This window comes from Hoplias malabaricus, chromosome 5, assembly GCF_029633855.1.
Source record: "Hoplias malabaricus isolate fHopMal1 chromosome 5, fHopMal1.hap1, whole genome shotgun sequence".
Lineage (NCBI taxonomy): Eukaryota > Metazoa > Chordata > Actinopteri > Characiformes > Erythrinidae > Hoplias > Hoplias malabaricus.
Genome location: NC_089804.1, coordinates 14,398,325 through 14,415,566, shown reverse-complemented (window position 1 = coordinate 14,415,566; position 17,242 = coordinate 14,398,325). Strand labels below are relative to the sequence as shown.

General features: G+C 39.8%; 3 protein-coding genes across 4 annotated transcripts; 2 read left to right on the top strand and 1 right to left on the bottom strand.

The window, feature by feature from the left end:
• The first annotated feature begins 110 nt into the window (after window positions 1–110).
• Window positions 111–3,269, top strand: cptp (ceramide-1-phosphate transfer protein). Its single transcript, XM_066672052.1, has 2 exons — window positions 111–457; window positions 1,098–3,269. The coding sequence occupies exons 1-2, from the start codon at window positions 345–347 to the stop codon at window positions 1,618–1,620; spliced, it is 636 nt and encodes a 211-aa protein (XP_066528149.1). The 5' UTR covers window positions 111–344; the 3' UTR covers window positions 1,621–3,269.
• Window positions 3,270–3,598: 329 nt separating this feature from the next.
• Window positions 3,599–6,361, top strand: ubxn10 (UBX domain protein 10). Of its 2 annotated transcripts, XM_066673054.1 has the most exons (4): window positions 3,604–3,695; window positions 3,781–3,922; window positions 4,859–5,208; window positions 5,406–6,357. In XM_066673054.1, the coding sequence occupies exon 4, from the start codon at window positions 5,414–5,416 to the stop codon at window positions 6,155–6,157; it is 744 nt and encodes a 247-aa protein (XP_066529151.1). In that variant the 5' UTR covers window positions 3,604–3,695; window positions 3,781–3,922; window positions 4,859–5,208; window positions 5,406–5,413; the 3' UTR covers window positions 6,158–6,357. The 2 variants fall into 2 exon arrangements, with proteins under 2 accessions (XP_066529152.1, XP_066529151.1); XM_066673055.1 differs by lacking the exon at window positions 4,859–5,208 and having other exon boundaries at window positions 3,599–3,695; window positions 5,406–6,361.
• Window positions 6,362–7,260: 899 nt separating this feature from the next.
• ddx19a (DEAD-box helicase 19a) lies at window positions 7,261–14,738 on the bottom strand. The gene is made up of 12 exons (XM_066670930.1): window positions 14,518–14,738; window positions 13,218–13,272; window positions 13,035–13,082; window positions 12,506–12,641; window positions 12,283–12,375; window positions 11,425–11,527; window positions 11,094–11,208; window positions 10,811–10,988; window positions 9,350–9,587; window positions 8,897–9,059; window positions 8,404–8,595; window positions 7,261–8,259 (listed from the first exon to the last, which is right to left on the bottom strand). Exons 1-12 carry the CDS (start codon window positions 14,572–14,574, stop codon window positions 8,198–8,200), a joined length of 1,440 nt encoding a protein of 479 aa, XP_066527027.1. The 5' UTR covers window positions 14,575–14,738; the 3' UTR covers window positions 7,261–8,197.
• Window positions 14,739–17,242: the final 2,504 nt, after the last annotated feature.

The window sequence follows — 17,242 nt, the reverse complement described above, 5'->3', positions numbered from 1 at the left end:
ATTGATCCTAAATCTCACAGCCGGAAGATCTAACGATACTGACCTAGTGGCTCTGTTCCAATGTGCGCCCTTTAGTGCGCCCTTTAGAGCGCTTCGGCAGAGTTCTGCTTACTAACAGAGCGTACTGTTTAGAACCTTAATGGTTTAATGGGACACAGCCGGCGAGGTGACACCGGTTTTGTACAGTAGTCGTGTTGCTGATTGGATTTATTCCTCTGTGTTAGTTTGTTTGTTTGTTTTTACTGAGCTTTAAAGAGTAAAATATTGGTTTCTTGTTCGTGTTCAAACGCGTTGTGTGTGCCACACATTTATTAGCTATTATAATTAAGCTTAAATAATAAGATATGGCGGATTCGTTTAGTTTTCAGAATGTGTTAGACACGTTTAAGTCCTGTCTCAGTGAAAACAAGGAAGTCTACATTAAGTACTATATAGCAGGTTGGAGAGAGCTTGTGAGGTATGTGCTAGTTAATGTTATTTGGTTTTCCAGAGTTTATAAGTCATGGAATATGCTACGTAAGCGAATATCAAGCTATAGTACATGTAAAATATGACGTTTGAAGCCATACACTGACTGTGCAGTTTATTATTGTCAGTGACCATTTTGTATGGTCCACCTATAGATCTCCTCTGGTGACGTCACTTCCTCAAACTATTAATGTATGGCCACAGCTTATTTACCTGTGGTAATTGGCAGTCTACATTTGTAAATTCACGGCCACGACTTAATACTTACTGAGATCTAATTAAGTTATGGCTATGATTTAATGATCTTTTTTCAACATCAGAGAAGGTTATGGCTGCAATGAATGATTTAGTTTTCAGACCTTACACTGCATTTACATTACAGTGAACTAAAACACTTCTCTTGGATTATTGACTATTGTGGATCATGTTTTGTAGTGGCAGATGCCATCATGTCTCACTATCTACCCCTTTAAAAATGCAAATTTTTCAACACAGATATCATTTGGGTGATTGAACCAAAAGTCGACACAATACAGGGGTGTCCATGGGGGGGATACATCATATCTGATATGTTTTTCAAATTTTGTTTTCACTATTATCTTACTCTGAGATCTTCCTTCCTTAAACAGCTTCATGAACAGCCTGGGAACTGTGTTCTCCTTCATCTCCAAGGATGCTGTCAGCAAAATTCAGATATTGGAAAACCTACTGGCAAGTGAGAATGGCTCCCACTATCTCACTGTGCAGTCTATGGTGAAGTACGAGCTGGATAACAGTCTGGTGGACCTTACTAAAAGGGCCAACCACCCAGACTCTGGTTGCAGGACCCTCCTGCGGCTACACCGTGCTCTCCGCTGGCTGGAGCTTTTTCTGGAGTCTCTCCGCACCAGCACAGAGGAGAGCAAAACTTCTGTCATGTGCTCAGAGGCCTACAATGTGTCCCTGGCCCAGCACCACGCCTGGATCATCCGCAAAGCTGCCGGGGTGGCCTTCTGCGCTCTTCCTGGACGAGATTCTTTCTTTGAAGTCATGAATGCAGGAAGTCACCAGGAGGTGATCAACCTGCTGGGAGAAGCTCTGCCACTCATATCTGAAGTCTATCAGGTCACAGAGGATCTGTATGCAAAAAACAACCTTCTGGAGTTACCCTAGATGGGGAATGAGCATCAATGGTATTGCTGAATATTTTAGGACCACTACCATCATCTCTATATCTGACATTATTCTTGGCTGCAGTTCTATAACACCAAGAATTATGTCAGATATAATGAAAAAATCAGTGGTACAGACACTTTCAAAATGTCTGTATTACATATAGTTGTGTGCAAATTTTATTTGGTTGATTTTGTAGGTGGATTGGCGACTCAAAAGTGTCTGTAGGTGTGAATGTGTGTGTGTGTTGCCCTGTGAAGGACTGGCGCCCCCTCCAGGGTGTATTCCCCCCTTGCACCCAATGATTCCAGTTAGGCTCTGGACCCACCGCGACCCTGAACTGGATAAGTGCTTACAGATAATGAATGAATGAATTAATGATTTTGTAGGTGAAAATAAGTAACTACAGAGAGCACACTTTGAACAATGACACAAAATAAAACTGTCGTACATTTTGCACAAGCCACATATTTTACTTTATTTTCCCTCAGTATGAAACAAATAGACAATAATTGTGCAATTAAATGTGCAGTGAACAAACAAACAAACAAACATTTTACAAGGGGTGTCAAAACCCATAACCTTTGCATTCAACTGTAAGACTAGTAGGCTGTAAAGCATCCAGGGAATTACAATCCTGTCTTGTGTTTGTGGATCAAGGGACCATTACCATCAGCCATTCAGCTGTAATCAGGTGACGTCAAACTGAAGAATAGAGTTCTGTGATGTGATCCATAGTTGCTTAAAGTGAAAGTCAACTAAATTTTCTGAATATTCAAAGATGTAAACAAAGTCATTCAGAGTGGTTTGTTGTAAAATGATTTTTTCTGAACAAATATACAGAGTCAGAATTGTTCCCATTTGTGACAGAAACCAAAGTGTTTAAGCTACCTCACAGATATTTTTAATATATTTTGCCCCATGCCAAAAGCATAATGTTTTGATAGGTTTGAGAACATGTTTTGGCCTAAAATGTAGTTTCAAATGCAACCAGAGAAGGAACCTACCCAAACAATACATGTATTTTTAGCATTACATTTACAACTATTCTTTCATAATCAAAGAAAGACACATCTAGATTTAATGTTCATTTTTGGATAATAAATCAAACCACAACATCTGGTTCCCATGTCAAATGTTGTGTGTTCTAACCATTTCACATCAAATCCCCTTAATTTGATGTTGCTACAGTGACAACAATATTCAGAATTAAATAATCTGTGGAATGTACTGTTTAACTGCATATTGCAGGCCTGCGTGTCATTCAGGCTTGTTTTAAATTTTTACTTACACTGGTGACCAATGCTGAATGTTAAAAATATTGAGGTTGTGGCATGTATTTATTTTAAGTTGAAAGGGACATATTAAATGTAATTATTTAATATACTGTGGTGTTAAATATATCTAAAATGTAGTATATTCCTGATAATCCATATTACCTATTGCACAATGTAAGATATGTCTTATTATATTTATGCTGTGTAAGGTTGGAAGACGTAACATATGTACACTACCTTTGCAGATTTTTTTTTTAATTGCAAGTCTTGATGTACTATTTACAGTTGTTGTTCTGTATGTAAATGTTGTGAATGTAGAGATATATGGGCATTGCAATACATTGCTGACCAAGGAAAAAAATTAAATAGCAATACAACCAAACCATACCGTGGTTATGGAATGTTTTAAAGTCCGTCTCTTTTCACCAGCCAAATCCCTAAACCCCATCTTTGTTCTTTAAAAAAGAAGACATAACTCCACAGTTTTATCTTTATTTATACATTCATGTGTATAATTTCATACAGCTCAAATGGCTTTTTATGATGTAAGAAACCTAGGCTGGGTTTGAAACTGCAGTTTCAAAGATGTGATGTGTTTTCTAGTGTAGACACGGCTGTTTTAGGATGTTTAAGGTTAAAATCTTAATCTTAAGCTGCTTGATTGTAGCAAAAAAAAAGTCTTTGAACAATAGACCACTGTCTCGTCCATGGAGTCTGCAAATACTTTCTCATAATAATGATTCACTGAATAGCTACATTAGGTTTTAGAAGGCAGAAGTGACCTGGGCTTCAAAAACTGTGAGGGTATAAACACTACATATGTATAAATAATGTGTTTTAGTGTTTTCCTGTATGCGTATAACGTGTATGTGCTAATGTGTAGCATAATAAACTCCGAGTTTGTGGGAGTGAGGCGGTGCCATGGAAACAGCGCTGTGATGGCAACTGGGCAGCGACGCGGAGAAAATGTCTCCACTCGAGTTAACCGCCAGACCACGGAGAGAACACACCGAGTGAAAGGAAAGGTAACGGCTTACTCACTAAAAATACTTAGCCCACAGAAAGGGTCCCGTAAGATTCACGTTAACGCTTCAGGAACTTAGTTTACTTTAATCACTCTACACCTCAGTATTTTACAAATGGCGCGAGAGCTTACAGCGCTGTTGGTTCAGCTGAGGGAACAGTAAAGAGATAGCTACTGAGTTCAGGTCTTCACCCTGTACATGTAATATTTAGAATCAAAGGTGGCGAAAAGGTAGCTATATTCATTTCTGCTGGAGTGGCTGCAAAGTAAGTTTAGCTGTTATAGAAAAGTTACATTTACTGTCACAAGACCAAGAATTACAGGGAGGTTCAACCGACTTTTAAAGCCCCCCTGCGGTCATGGATTAAACGTCTAAGACTCACCTCTGTACGACAGAACTACATATTTAAATGTTATTTCCAACATTAAGGGGATTGTATGTAACCCTAGATGTATTATATGTGACTCTATGCTTTATTTATAATTCCCAAATCTATGAATATTCAATAGTCCCTGCCATTACTTTATTTTCACCCATGGTGGGACTAGTTCCTTATGTTAATGACATCTGAAACCCTGATTGTCTGAATCTGCCTGTTTGAGTCTTAGGAACACTTCAGTTTTAAATAAAAAAAATGCTCAGCCATGGTGTCAAGTACTTATTGTCCATGTGTTATTCTAGCATTTAACCAACACCACAGGGAAAAACAGATTTTCACTGGAGAAGGTTTTTAAGTCATTATCATTTGAACCAAGTTGTTCAGACTGGTTTGATGTAAAAACAAAAACAAAAAAAAAAAAACCTAACCTAGTCAGATTTGTTTACATTGTTGGTCATATGGATACAGGTGTCCACATTTTTAAAAAAGCTAATTACTTCACGTAAAGCCATTACACTGAATGGCTACGTAATACATTCCCTGTTTTCTGTTTATAGGTAGTGTTTGACACAGGTAGTGTCACAGTCACACAGCTCCTGGAGGTTGTGGGTTTGAGTCCCGCTCTGGGTGACTGCCTGTGAGGAGTTTGGTGTGTTCTCCCTGTGTCTGCGTGGGTTTCCTCCGGGTGACTCTCTGTGAGGAGTTGGTGTGTTCTCCCTGTGTCTGCGTGGGTTTCCTCCGGGTGACTCTCTGTGAGGTGTTGGTGTGTTCTCCCTGTGTCTGCGTGGGTTTCCTCCGGGTGACTCTCTGTGAGGTGTTGGTGTGTTCTCCCTGTGTCTGTGTGGGTTTCCTCCGGGTGACTGTCTGTGAGGGTTTCCTCCTGGTGCTCTGGTTTCCTCACACAAAGGTACAAAAGGCAAAAAGCATAAATAGTAGCAATAAAAATTACAGTAAAGCCAACCTATTCATTACGGCAATATTCCAGCTTCTTATGTATAAACTCCTTATTTACACCCATGTTATCAGAGCAGGTATCTATACATTTTGGATATATTGTGTGTTTATAATGTGTTATAAGTAGCCTGCTTGTAATCCTGTTCACAGAAGGAAACATGCATATGCCGAGACCAAAATCCTCTAAAGGCCGCACTAGAGCCAGAGTGACTCAAGCTCTGGTTGTGGATGAAGGCATCCATCAGAGCCACATGTTTTCCCCTCACCCTCCTCCTCCTTCACCCAATGTGGTCCCCACCCACACTGGCCTCAGACAGAGCAGCAAACCAAGTGTAGACGTCCACACAGAAACCTTTGAAAGATCACCAGATGTTCCAGTTCACTCTCTCAACAAATACAGAGTCCTCCCATCCATTGAGAAAAGGCCAGAAGAAATGGCCTCAAGACTCAGCGTGTCTGACAGCAGCCTGCAAGGCCATCAGCTCCAAAGAGAGCAACACATCTCCCATCTCTGTTCCCGGAATGCTTCTAGAAGTGACCCGGAGATGAGGGCTGTGTCCGAGCTCCACTGTGGTTCGGCTTCACCAGGTAACACAAGGACACTGTCCCCTGGACACTCAGAGAACAGAACAACTGGGGAGGACACACAGCTGCTGCTTGCTATTCGAACTCCATGCGGTCAGAGGTTCAAGTGCCATTTCCAGCCCACAGACACACTTCAGGCTGTCGTATTCGCTGCAGAGGTTAAATCTGGAGAGCGGTACGAAGAAGCTCAGATCGAGACAATGGAGGTCCCTCGGCGGACCTTCACTGATCTGACACTGAGCCTGTCTCAGTGCGGTGTTTTAAATAAGTCTGTTTTGTGCATTAGCCTTGAAGACTCTGCTATGGACTTGGATTAAAGCCTGACGACTGTTACTCATCTGTAATAATTCTTGATGATTCTATCATTTTGATTATTTGAGCAGTAACGTGATCAAGTAAAAATTCATTACAATAATTTGTTGTATTGTGACTTAATTTTGGACCAGTCCCAATTAAACAAATCCAAACTATTAGTTAGTTAAAGTAACGTGTTTTATGTGCAATCTCTGACATAAAGCATCCTAAAAACTGATCAGCCATAACATTATAACCACCTCGTTGTTTCTACACTCAATGTCCATTATCTCACTTCTGTGTTCAGCACTGTGTAAATCAATAATTACAGACTGTAGTCCGTCTGTTGCTCTGCATATTTAGTTTGCCCTCTTTCACTCTATTCTTCAGTGGTTAGGACCACACAGTGCAGGTATGACTTGGTTTGATAGATCATTCTCAGTTCTGCAGTGACACTGAAGTGGTGATGGTGGTGTGTTAAGCTATGTTGCACTAGTACGAGTGGATCAGACATCACAGTGCTGCTGGAATTTTTACACCACTGTGTGATTGTACACCAACTAAAAATATCCAGCCAAAACTAAAGAATATCAATGTACTTTTTTATATTTTTGATCTAATAGAACGGATGGTGTTTAAAAAGTCCAGCAGCACTGTTGTGTCTTATCCATTCATTCTAGTACTGTTCCCTGTCAGTGTCACTGCATGCTGAATATGAGCCAACCAAATAATACATGCCCTGTAGGGTCCTGACCCTGAAAAGACCAGGGTGAAATGGGCCAAACAAAGTATGCAAAGTAACAGACAGGCATTGGTCGGGTATGGTAGAACTACAAAGTGTTCCTTTATGATCTGTGTAGGTGAGATAATGGACAGTGAGTTTAGAAACGAGGTGGTAGTAGTGTTATGGTTGGTACATATATCACAACATAAGTATTTGAGGTGTTTAAAAATTCCAGCAGCACTGCTGTGTCTGATCCAGTATATCTGTGAAACAAGCATTAACATGCCCCCACCCAGTGTTAAAATCAACAAAGACCTTTTAATGTTATGGCAGACTGGTATCCAATTGTAAAAATAAAATAAATAAAAAAAATCAGTGAAATACAAAGAATAACTTTAGGAATTTTATTGCATTTACCATGAAACAAACCATAAACGCAGCAGAAAAAACAGCAAGTGCTGCTATCATCGATTTTAATAACTACTCTTCTACTCACTCGCATTCAAACATATCACTCTCAAACAATCCAAAGTGCGTATTTAGTAACAGCTCAATAAACATAACTTTTTCCCCATTACCAATAAAAATAAATAAATAAATAAATAATCAAATGGAGTTATTCTCAACAATTCAAGTATATTTGTGAACACTGTTTTTTTCTCAGAACAGAACGTTCTCCTCTCTAATGTTTAAAAAAAAAAAAAAAAAAAAAAAAAAAACCCTGAACAACAATGAAACCAAACCTTTTAATTTTTCACTGTAGCTCTTTGAAAATCCCACCAAAAACCCATGGGTAAACACTTCCAAGTATATAATGGTATCATGTTTACACTTAAGGAGTGTTTTTGTATTTTTACAGTATATCTGAGGAATGCTAGTGTTTATTAAGAGTTTTTCCACTGCCTGCTTGAGACCCTGATAAATTAGTTACCTAAAGTGCAAGTTTGCTTAAGATATTAGGCACATTGTTTCCTATGCTCCTTTATAAATTTACCTACTTTTCAAAGCTTGCACACTTCCCACAGCCATCATTAGTAGAACCCAAAAGGTAATCTAATAATTTTCACAGTAGAACACAATAGAAAACATGTCAAACATGCACGAAAATCAAACTTTCAGTTAAGACTAATGTCTATTTGGCAAGAAGCTCAAGTTAAAATGTTCTTTTCAAAGAGTTAGGTACCTAACTTTATACAATGTAAACAAGTTTTAGCCCAAAGTGAAACAGAGCCCTGTAGAAGCTTCGCCAAATGGAAAATTAATGATAAATGGAAGATTAAAGATAATGATGGAAGAGATGGAGTGTTGTTGAAGAGAATGTTTGAGTCTCGTCATCATCTCAGTTGGCAATTTTTTCAATTTCATCCAGATCATCTGTATCCAGCTTCACTATCTTCTTATCTGTAAAAAAACATGAAATTATTAATGTATATTTATGGACTGATAGAGCAAACCCTGATCAAACAAATATTTATTTAAACCAAAATTTAAAATTGAAACGTGCCTAAAATAAATGTTCATGTTTGTGTGGTTGAGGTGACTTACTGAAATGCTTCTCAATTGCTTTGAGAACTTCCAAGCTGTGGTCACTGTCCACCATGTTGATGGCCAACCCTCGCTTGCCAAAGCGTCCTGTCCTTCCAATCCTGTGGAGGTAAGTCTCATTGTCTGGGTTTCCATCTTTGTCCAATGGCAGGTCAAAGTTGATCACCACGGAAACCTGCTCTACATCGATGCCTGATTGCCACAAGTTAAACAAATTAATTAGCACGAGACCCTCTAAATCATATATCACACAAAAGCAGAAAGTTTCAAGTAGAGCATTAATTTGCACAACATTTTAATAAGATACGTTCAATTATAACTTCTATGAATTATTCAGTATCTAGGAAGAAATGAATATGTATGTTATGAAGCTATGGCACTGAGGGCCTGAAGTGTGTACGCATTGATGGTACTTCAGGTACAGAAATTATTATTAAAATATAAATATATCCGACAAAGTTGCAGCAGAGAGAACAACTGCTTGTGAACTTGCCTCTTGCACACACATTTGTGGTTATCAGCACTTTCTCTTTGCCCTCTCTGAAGCGCTCTATCACAGCTGCTCTTTGCTCAACCACCATTTCCCCACTCAGCAGAGCCACCTGGTGGCCTTCTTTAGACATCTGCCCTGCCAGCCAGGCTGCCATCTTTCGAGTCTAAAGCAAGAAAACAAAAAGATGGCATGAGAGTAAGGTAAGCAATATTACACAAAAAATACATGATGAGAAGAAGTGATGTGATGTATATAGTGACGTTACTTTCAAACATTGCAGGTAAGCCATTTAACAAGAAAGACAAAGAACATTTAAACTGTTAAACATTAATCAATCTCACAGGCCCCTTCCTGAATGTGAACTTCTTCTTACTTGATCCACTGAAGAACCTAAATGGTAATCTTCTAATTTATTAACATACATTCACACAGTAGACATTGATGAATACTTACGTGGCAGAAGATCATGGCCTGTGCGATGGTTATTGCTCCGTAAATATTACAGAGTGAAGAAAACTTGTCCTCTTTGTTATTGCAGAGCACATAATACTGCTTAATGGTGTCCAGTGTCTCCTCCTCTCTCTTCAGTTTGATAATGTTTGGATCGGGAACAATGCGCTCAGCGAACTTCCACACAGAGTCCTCAAAGGTAGCGGAGAACAGCAGCATCTGACAGTCTTTGGGCAGCATCCTGAGGAACCAGAAGCCTCAGTGAGTAGATGCGAATAATATGAAAAATATTAAAGTGATATTAAAGAAATATCACTACTTAATAAAAATGGTATGTCATATTGTTATTTTGGAAAACAAGTTTCATACCTAACCCAAATTATATTCGTTCTTTTTACAGATGTTATGTCGGACATCATCAGAAAGCTCTTAATCAAGTGTCTTAGAGAGTACTTAGCAATTGATTATGATTTGAAGCGTGTGCAGTGATTTTCTGTGCAGATTACAGTGTTAACTAAGAGTGTACAAGCATCCATTACTTTTCATGTAAATTAGCCTCATACTTTCATTCATTCATTATCTTTAACTGCTTATCCAGTTCAGGGTCGCGGTGGGTCCAGAGCCTACCTGGAATTATTGGCACAAAGTGGGAATACACCCTGAGTCCTTCACAGGGCAACACACACACATTCACTCTCTCTCACACACACACACACACACCTACGGACACTTTTGAGTCGCCAATTCACCTACCAACGTGTTTTTTTTGGACTGTGGGAGGAAACCGGAGCACCCGGAGGAAACCCACGCAGACAAGGGGAGAACACACCACACTCCTCACAGACAGTCACCTGAAGGAAACCCATGCAGACACAGCGAGAACACACCACACTCCTCACAGACAGTCACCCGGAGGAAACCCACGCAGACACAGGGAGAACACACCACACTCCTCACAGACAGTCACCCGGAGGAAACCCACACGGACAAGGGGAGAACACACCACACTCCTCACAGACAGTCACCCAGAGGAAACCCTTGCAGATACAGGGAGAACACACCACACTCCTCACAGACAGTCACCCGGAGGAAACCCACGCAGACACAGGGAGAACACACCACACTCCTCACAGACAGTCACCCGGAGCGGGAATTGAACCCACAACCTGTCCATGGAGCTGTGTGACTGCGACACTACCTGCTGCGCCCGCCTCATACTTCCAGTAAAAAAGTATAAAAAATACAACAAATCATTTTATTTTCTAAAATCTGAAGTTTAGGATTTTGTTTTTTTGATGACCCTCTTCTGTTGGCACACTGATTCTGATTTGGAATAAGGGGAAAACTGTGGCAGATATCAGATATCTAACCAAACTATACATTCTATCTAAGAGAGAGGGTGTTTAAAATGCTTTCAAGGACCTTCACCTACGCTGCTTCCCATGCCGCTGAAGTCTTTCTCACCTCTGAATACGGATGCTCTGGTCCTGGTGCCCCTGTGTAGCGATCATGACATCAGCCTCGTCCAACACAAACACTCGAATCTTTTTGGGGTCCATTAGCTTGAGTTTCATGAACCAGTCCAACACCGTGCCTGGAGTCCCTATGACGATCTGTTCCTGGATCTTACTGCCTCTCTCCACTTTGGAAAGATGCATGAGGTTACACACATTTTAAAAAGTGTCACTTCACATTTGTGTAATACAAAAACGAAGATCAATGATGCTTGTGGTGTTTAACTCCTTACTTTTATTGCCTCTAATGGCGTATGCCAGTTTTACTTCAGGGTAGAACTTCCCCATCTGCTCCACTACTTTGCCCGTCTGCAGAGCCAGCTCATAAGTCGGAGAAATGCACAAACACTGCAAGAGGAACGCACAGCACTGTGATGAAGGACATCTACAAAGGTTCAGACAGTGTATAAGATATGTCCAGTGTCCAAGGATTTACAGGCATCTGTGCCTGTTTTGTGAGTTCACAATAATGTCTTTTAAACCAATTACAGCATATGGTTTCATTGAAGCTTATTATTCAACTGATTTGACCAAATGACAGCCAGAAGAGACCTTCCAGCTCACCTGTGTCCACTTGTTTGCTGGGTTGACATGGCTGAGCATGGCCAGAACAAAAGCAGCGGTTTTCCCTGTACCCGACTGAGACTGAGCGATAAGGTTCTGAGGTCTGAAACCAAACAAAACACACACACAGACTGAAGAAGAGGCTGAGGACAAGCCAAAGCAGGATGTATTCATCCAAACTTTCTTCTGAAATTACGGTCATTGATAAGTATTTTGGCAATTTTTGCAGCTCTAACTGTCTCTACTCTGCCAGGAACATCTTACACTAGATGTGGGAATGCTTTGTGAGGATCTGATAGCGTTCATTAGTGAGGTCTGGTACTGATGTTGAAGGAATAACTTGTTCTGGATAAAAGCCACTCCAACTCATTGCAATAATCTCTTTGGCATGTGTCTACAAAAGATTTGGATATACAAATTTTATGTCCAATTTATTATTATTTATTTTATTAATTATTTTAATAATTATTATTATTATTTATCCAAATTATGTCATGGATTAATGGAATCACTCTTCATTTTTACACGTGTTAAAATGGACATAAGGCACTGTTGATTTTAACTGAAAAGGATGACTGCTGGAAGGCTAAAACACTCTAAAAACACTCTGAATGTTACTGTGGACTGATTTTATTAGCAAGAATTTGAAGATTTAAAAATGCTGCCAAGGGAACTACAATTTTCACATAATTCCGTACAGTTCTTAAAATAAAGGTTATTACACACATATCAGTCAGTTAAAAACTGTTTAATTAAATCTAGTGGAGTTTGTTGACCACATATATATTTCTATTAGTCCTGCCCTGTTTTGGAGATCTTCCCGAGTGTTATGTAGAACTCTGAAAACTGTATACTCACGGTTCTGCCAGCATCATCGGCAGGGCGTTCTCCTGGATTTTAGAGGGTCTGTTGAAACCCATCCCATACACTCCTTGGAGAAGCTGTGGTTTCCTGTGATGAATGACGTTGAATTTTAAGTAATGAAAAAACAAACAAACAAAAAAACCTCGGTTGGTTGTTGGTGGCTATGGGCTATGACATGAACCAGACTGAATCAGGAGTGTCAGGCGTTAGTACTTACAGCCTCAGCTCTTCAAACGTTTTAACTGAGTAAAGTGGTGAATGTGGATCTCGCTGAAGAACCTCTACTTGGTTTGTGTTGTTGACAAGACTGCTCCTGATTAATTTATTGAGCAGTGACTGTGCTGCTTTGTCCTCTGAAACACAAATACATCAAAACAACTACATCATATATTATGAAAATCAATTGGACCTGGAGTGTTTATCCAGATTTAGATAAGGCATATTACATACACACACACACACACAAATATACACTAAAGACCTCCTTTATCACAATATGCTGTACTGTTACATTTAGTATCACTACAACTACAATATTTTGGATTTAACATTTTTTCACACTGTGGTTCTCTAAATCTAGACCATGAAACATGCATATATATATGTGTGTGTGTGTGTGTGTGTGTCTATATACATCCACACAACATCCACTTTTTACTGAGAAGCATATTATTCATCATAAGTAAAAAATATAATATGTGGTAGAAACGAATCAAATTATAAGTATAAACCAAATCACCACCTACCTTTATCTTCATCAGATTTGTCACCATCCTCTCCCATTTTTGCCATTCCTGAATATGAAAACAAAGCTCAAAAGTAAGTCATACTATACCATAGGGTTGTGTTTAATATGACCACTCTATTGATATTACTGTAACTTAAAAACAACAACTTAAATATGCATGCAGAATACAAAACCTGATTACCATTGGCCTCAGCTCTGGGTATGAGTCGTCTTTCTCTAATCCTCAGCACTCCAATCTGTTTTCAGAAGGGGAAAGTAAAGCCTTATTACATCAGACCACTCCGAACTGTACAGCTGGGTCACCATGACTCATTACTCAGAGGACTTAAAGGGCCCATACTATGGAATACACCAAGTGTAAACTGTAAACACTTTCTCATTTGATTTTAAATAAAAAGGTGAAGTGAGTAGTAAGAAGTGTAGTATATAGATATATCATTTCAACACAGTATAGATAGGAATTCAGTTTTTGTGATGTCACATAAATTCTCATGTTTACATTTATTCATCTATTCAGCCTAGAGTAGTTTGGCCACACCCACTCATACTGAAGTTACATTGTGTGTTATACAGGCCTTCTGAACGAGCCAATCAGACCAGAGTTTATTTACATATAGGCGTAAATGCAAAGGAACAACAACAGCGTTCATTCCTAAAAGAGCTTGTAAAATGAACATGTAAACGAAATGTAGGATATAGACACTTTAATACTCTGTGGAGCACCATTTAAGGTGGAACGGAGAACGCCAGAGAATAACAAGCTAAACTGAGTTTGGAAGTTTTCTCAAATTTCCTGGATTTTCTCTAGCTTTTACAGGCAGAGAAAGTGCGTTTTAAAAGTTACTGTAAAACCTGACAGAGTCATTTCTCAGTGAGGCCATTTATTTATATTAGCACCCAAAAAGGTGCGCAGACAGACTATCTAGTGGACGCTATTCAATATATGTACTCACTCACTAACGAGGGCGCCTAGATAGTGAGCACATTATTAGGGAATAATATGCGTTTACAGGTGGTAAATTTACGCGTCAATGTGGGGTTTTGAGGACATTTTGAATATGGTCAGAAATGTCATAATAAAGAGAGCGTTCGCCGTCTCATTTAGCTAGATTTAGGGCAGCAGAACGTGTTTAAAACACTGAATAAATCCTTGCGTTCACGATTTCTTTATCCATTATTAATTTATTCCAGTATTTATTAATTCTGTCACAATTTTAAGTTTGTTTATCGTAAAAGTAACTTATAGTACTATTTTGCCCTATCGCCCACATCCTGGTGTTGGTTTACTAAGTAAAACTAAAGATATAAAACTACTTCTTAGACAAATTAGTGTAGAATTCTCGCCTAAATGTAGCCTACACTACTGAAGCGCAACGGTCAGAACGGTCCGCACTAGTTAGGTGCCCTAGATCGGAGCGCGCCCAGTGCTCGCTAACCTGTTAGCGGTAAACGTATGATGCAATAGGAGTTTATAGACTCACAGATTTGGACACGGCTTCTTGTTCGTCCACAGCCAGCGCCCACGAGTCAGTCGCCATGGCTCTCTTTATCTTTCTCCACAGAATTAACTACTGTTAATACAGACACACTTTCACACTCTCTCTCTCTCAGCGCGCAGCCTTCTCTGCCTCCGGGCGCGGCTCCTCCCTCACCTCACCGGGGGCTGGCGGAAACCCCTCAACACGGTTCCGACCCACGGTCGGACAAAGATGATTGTTGTTTTTTTTCCGAGATTAGAGCTTTTTTAAAATTCATTTTCTTATTTGCTAATGTTTCAAAAAAATCAGGAAAAAACATGAGTTGCTCCATCGTTAGGAGTTTGCTGGTTTCACTGCTGATAAAAACATCTGATGTCAGAAGTCCAAGAGGGCACACTAGTCTAGGGCCCTAGGCTCTGGGTGGGTAGTAGGGCCCTCTCTTTCCTGTCATCGCAGAGCTGGCCAGAGTGGGCAGACATAACTGGAATAGCAGATGTGGATTGTTAGCATCTCCTCCAAGTGTGTTGAACTGTCTAATGGCCTTGTCCAGCAGTTTGAAAAGAAGTGGTAGATGATTTCACGTATTGCAGGAAACGTGCTTGCGTTCACCCTCCTAGGTCAATAAACTGTACGGGACACTGCAGTGGACTCATGGCCTCTCTGGATTTCTGTACCAATATCTTTTAAAACAACAGTTAGGCTTCAGAAATAATCTACATGGCTCCTTAGAGGAGAACTACCCCTACATAACTCAATTATATACAAAATGTAAGCAGTTATTCAGTGTTTTCCTGTGAAATGGTTTCTTGTAGAGTAGTTAATTGACTGATTTTTTTCACAGTTGTGTTGATAGGAACAAAAGGGTCATAGTGTCTATACATATGTCAAATACAGCCATTTTATTCACTTTCCACAACCATCAGTGAACCTTATGGAGACTTCTGAGATTCTTTATGGCATGTGGATTATGGTTCAAATTTGGTATTTCTGAAAACCAGTTGGGTGGCACGGTGGCGCAGCAGGTAGTGTCGCAGTCACACAGCTCCAGGGGCCTGGAGGTTGTGGTTTCGAGTCCAGTGCAGTACAGCAAACTCTAGATCTCTGAATGATCCAATGTTGTCCCAAATGACAGATGATGATAAATAGAATCCACCTGTGTGTAATCAAGTGTCTGTATAAATGTACCTGCTCTGTGATAGTCTCAGGGTTCTGTTCAAAGTGCAGAGAGCATCATGAAGCCCAAGGAACACATCAGGCAGGTCTGAGATACTGTTGTAGAGAAGTTTAAGGCTGGATTTGGATACAAAAAGATTTCCCAAACTTTAAACATCCCAAGGAGCACTGTGCAAGCAATCATATTGAAATGGAAGGAGTATCAGACCACTGCAAATCTACCAAGACCCAGCCGTCCCTCTAAACTTTCATCTCGAACAAGGAGAAGACTGATCAGAGATGCAGCCAAGAGGCCCATGATCACTCTGGATGAACTTCTGGATGGATCTATAGCTGAGGTGGGAGAGTCTGTCCATAGGACAACAATCAGTTTTACACTGCACAAATCTGGACTTTATGGAAGAGTGGCAAGAAGAAAGCCGTTTCTCAAAGATATCCATAAAAAGTCTTGTTTAAAGTTTGCCACAAGTCACCTGTGAGACACACCAAACATGTGGAAGAAGGTGCTCTGGTCAGATGAAACCTGGAGTCTGCAAGAGACCTGAGACTGGGACGGAGATTTATCTTCCAACAAGACAATGATCCAAAACACAAAGCCAAATCTACAATGGAATGGTTCACAAACGTATCCAGGTGTTGGAACGGCCAAGTCAAAGTCCAGACCTGAATCCAATCGAGAATCTGTGGAAAGAGCTGAAGACTGCTGTTCACAAATGCTCTCCATCCAACCTCACTGAGCTCCAGCTGTTTTGCAAGGAAGAATTGGCAAGAATTCCAGTCTCTCGATGTGCAAAACCGATAGAGACATACCCCAAGCGACTTGCAGCTGGAATTACAGCCAAAGGTGGCGCTACACAGTATTAACACAAAGGGGCCAAATAATACTGCACGCCCCCACTTTTCAGTTTTTTTTATTTGTTAAAATTTGACATATCCATGCAATTTCATTCCACTTCACAATTGTGTCCCACTTGTTGTTGATTCTTCAAATTTTATATCTTTATGTTTGAAGCCTGAACTGTGACAAAAGGTTGAAAAGTTCAAGGGGGCTGCATACTTTCACAAGGCACTGTATATCATTTACATAAAACATGCCCTACTTCCTGCAGATGTTTCTGTAGTGAACCAATGATGGACTCTTCAGAGTTGTGAGCCAATAGCTGTGCCTGTAGGTGGAGCTTGACGCTAATCGTGCACCTCCATACTGACGGGAAATTGTGAAATAAACAAAACGTCTCAGATTTATTTTATTTCTGTTATAAATGGTTGATGTTATTGGTGATTTAACAGCAAATCAAGCATTTTCATGTGGTTCAAAAATTTGCTTCAAATGAACAATTAGAACAACTGTGTTTGTATGTAACATTAGCTAATGTGAGCTTCGTATGTCAGAGTTGAAATTATTGATTATCACAATAGCTGGTCAAATTCCTGCGTGCCCCTTTTGCGAACAGATTTGATCATACACAGCTTTGCTAAATGAGGAACAAAGAGAGTCAGACATCAGGAATTTTAAATGTTTTGTGTAATATCTTGTTTTGAGGGCTTTTAGAGT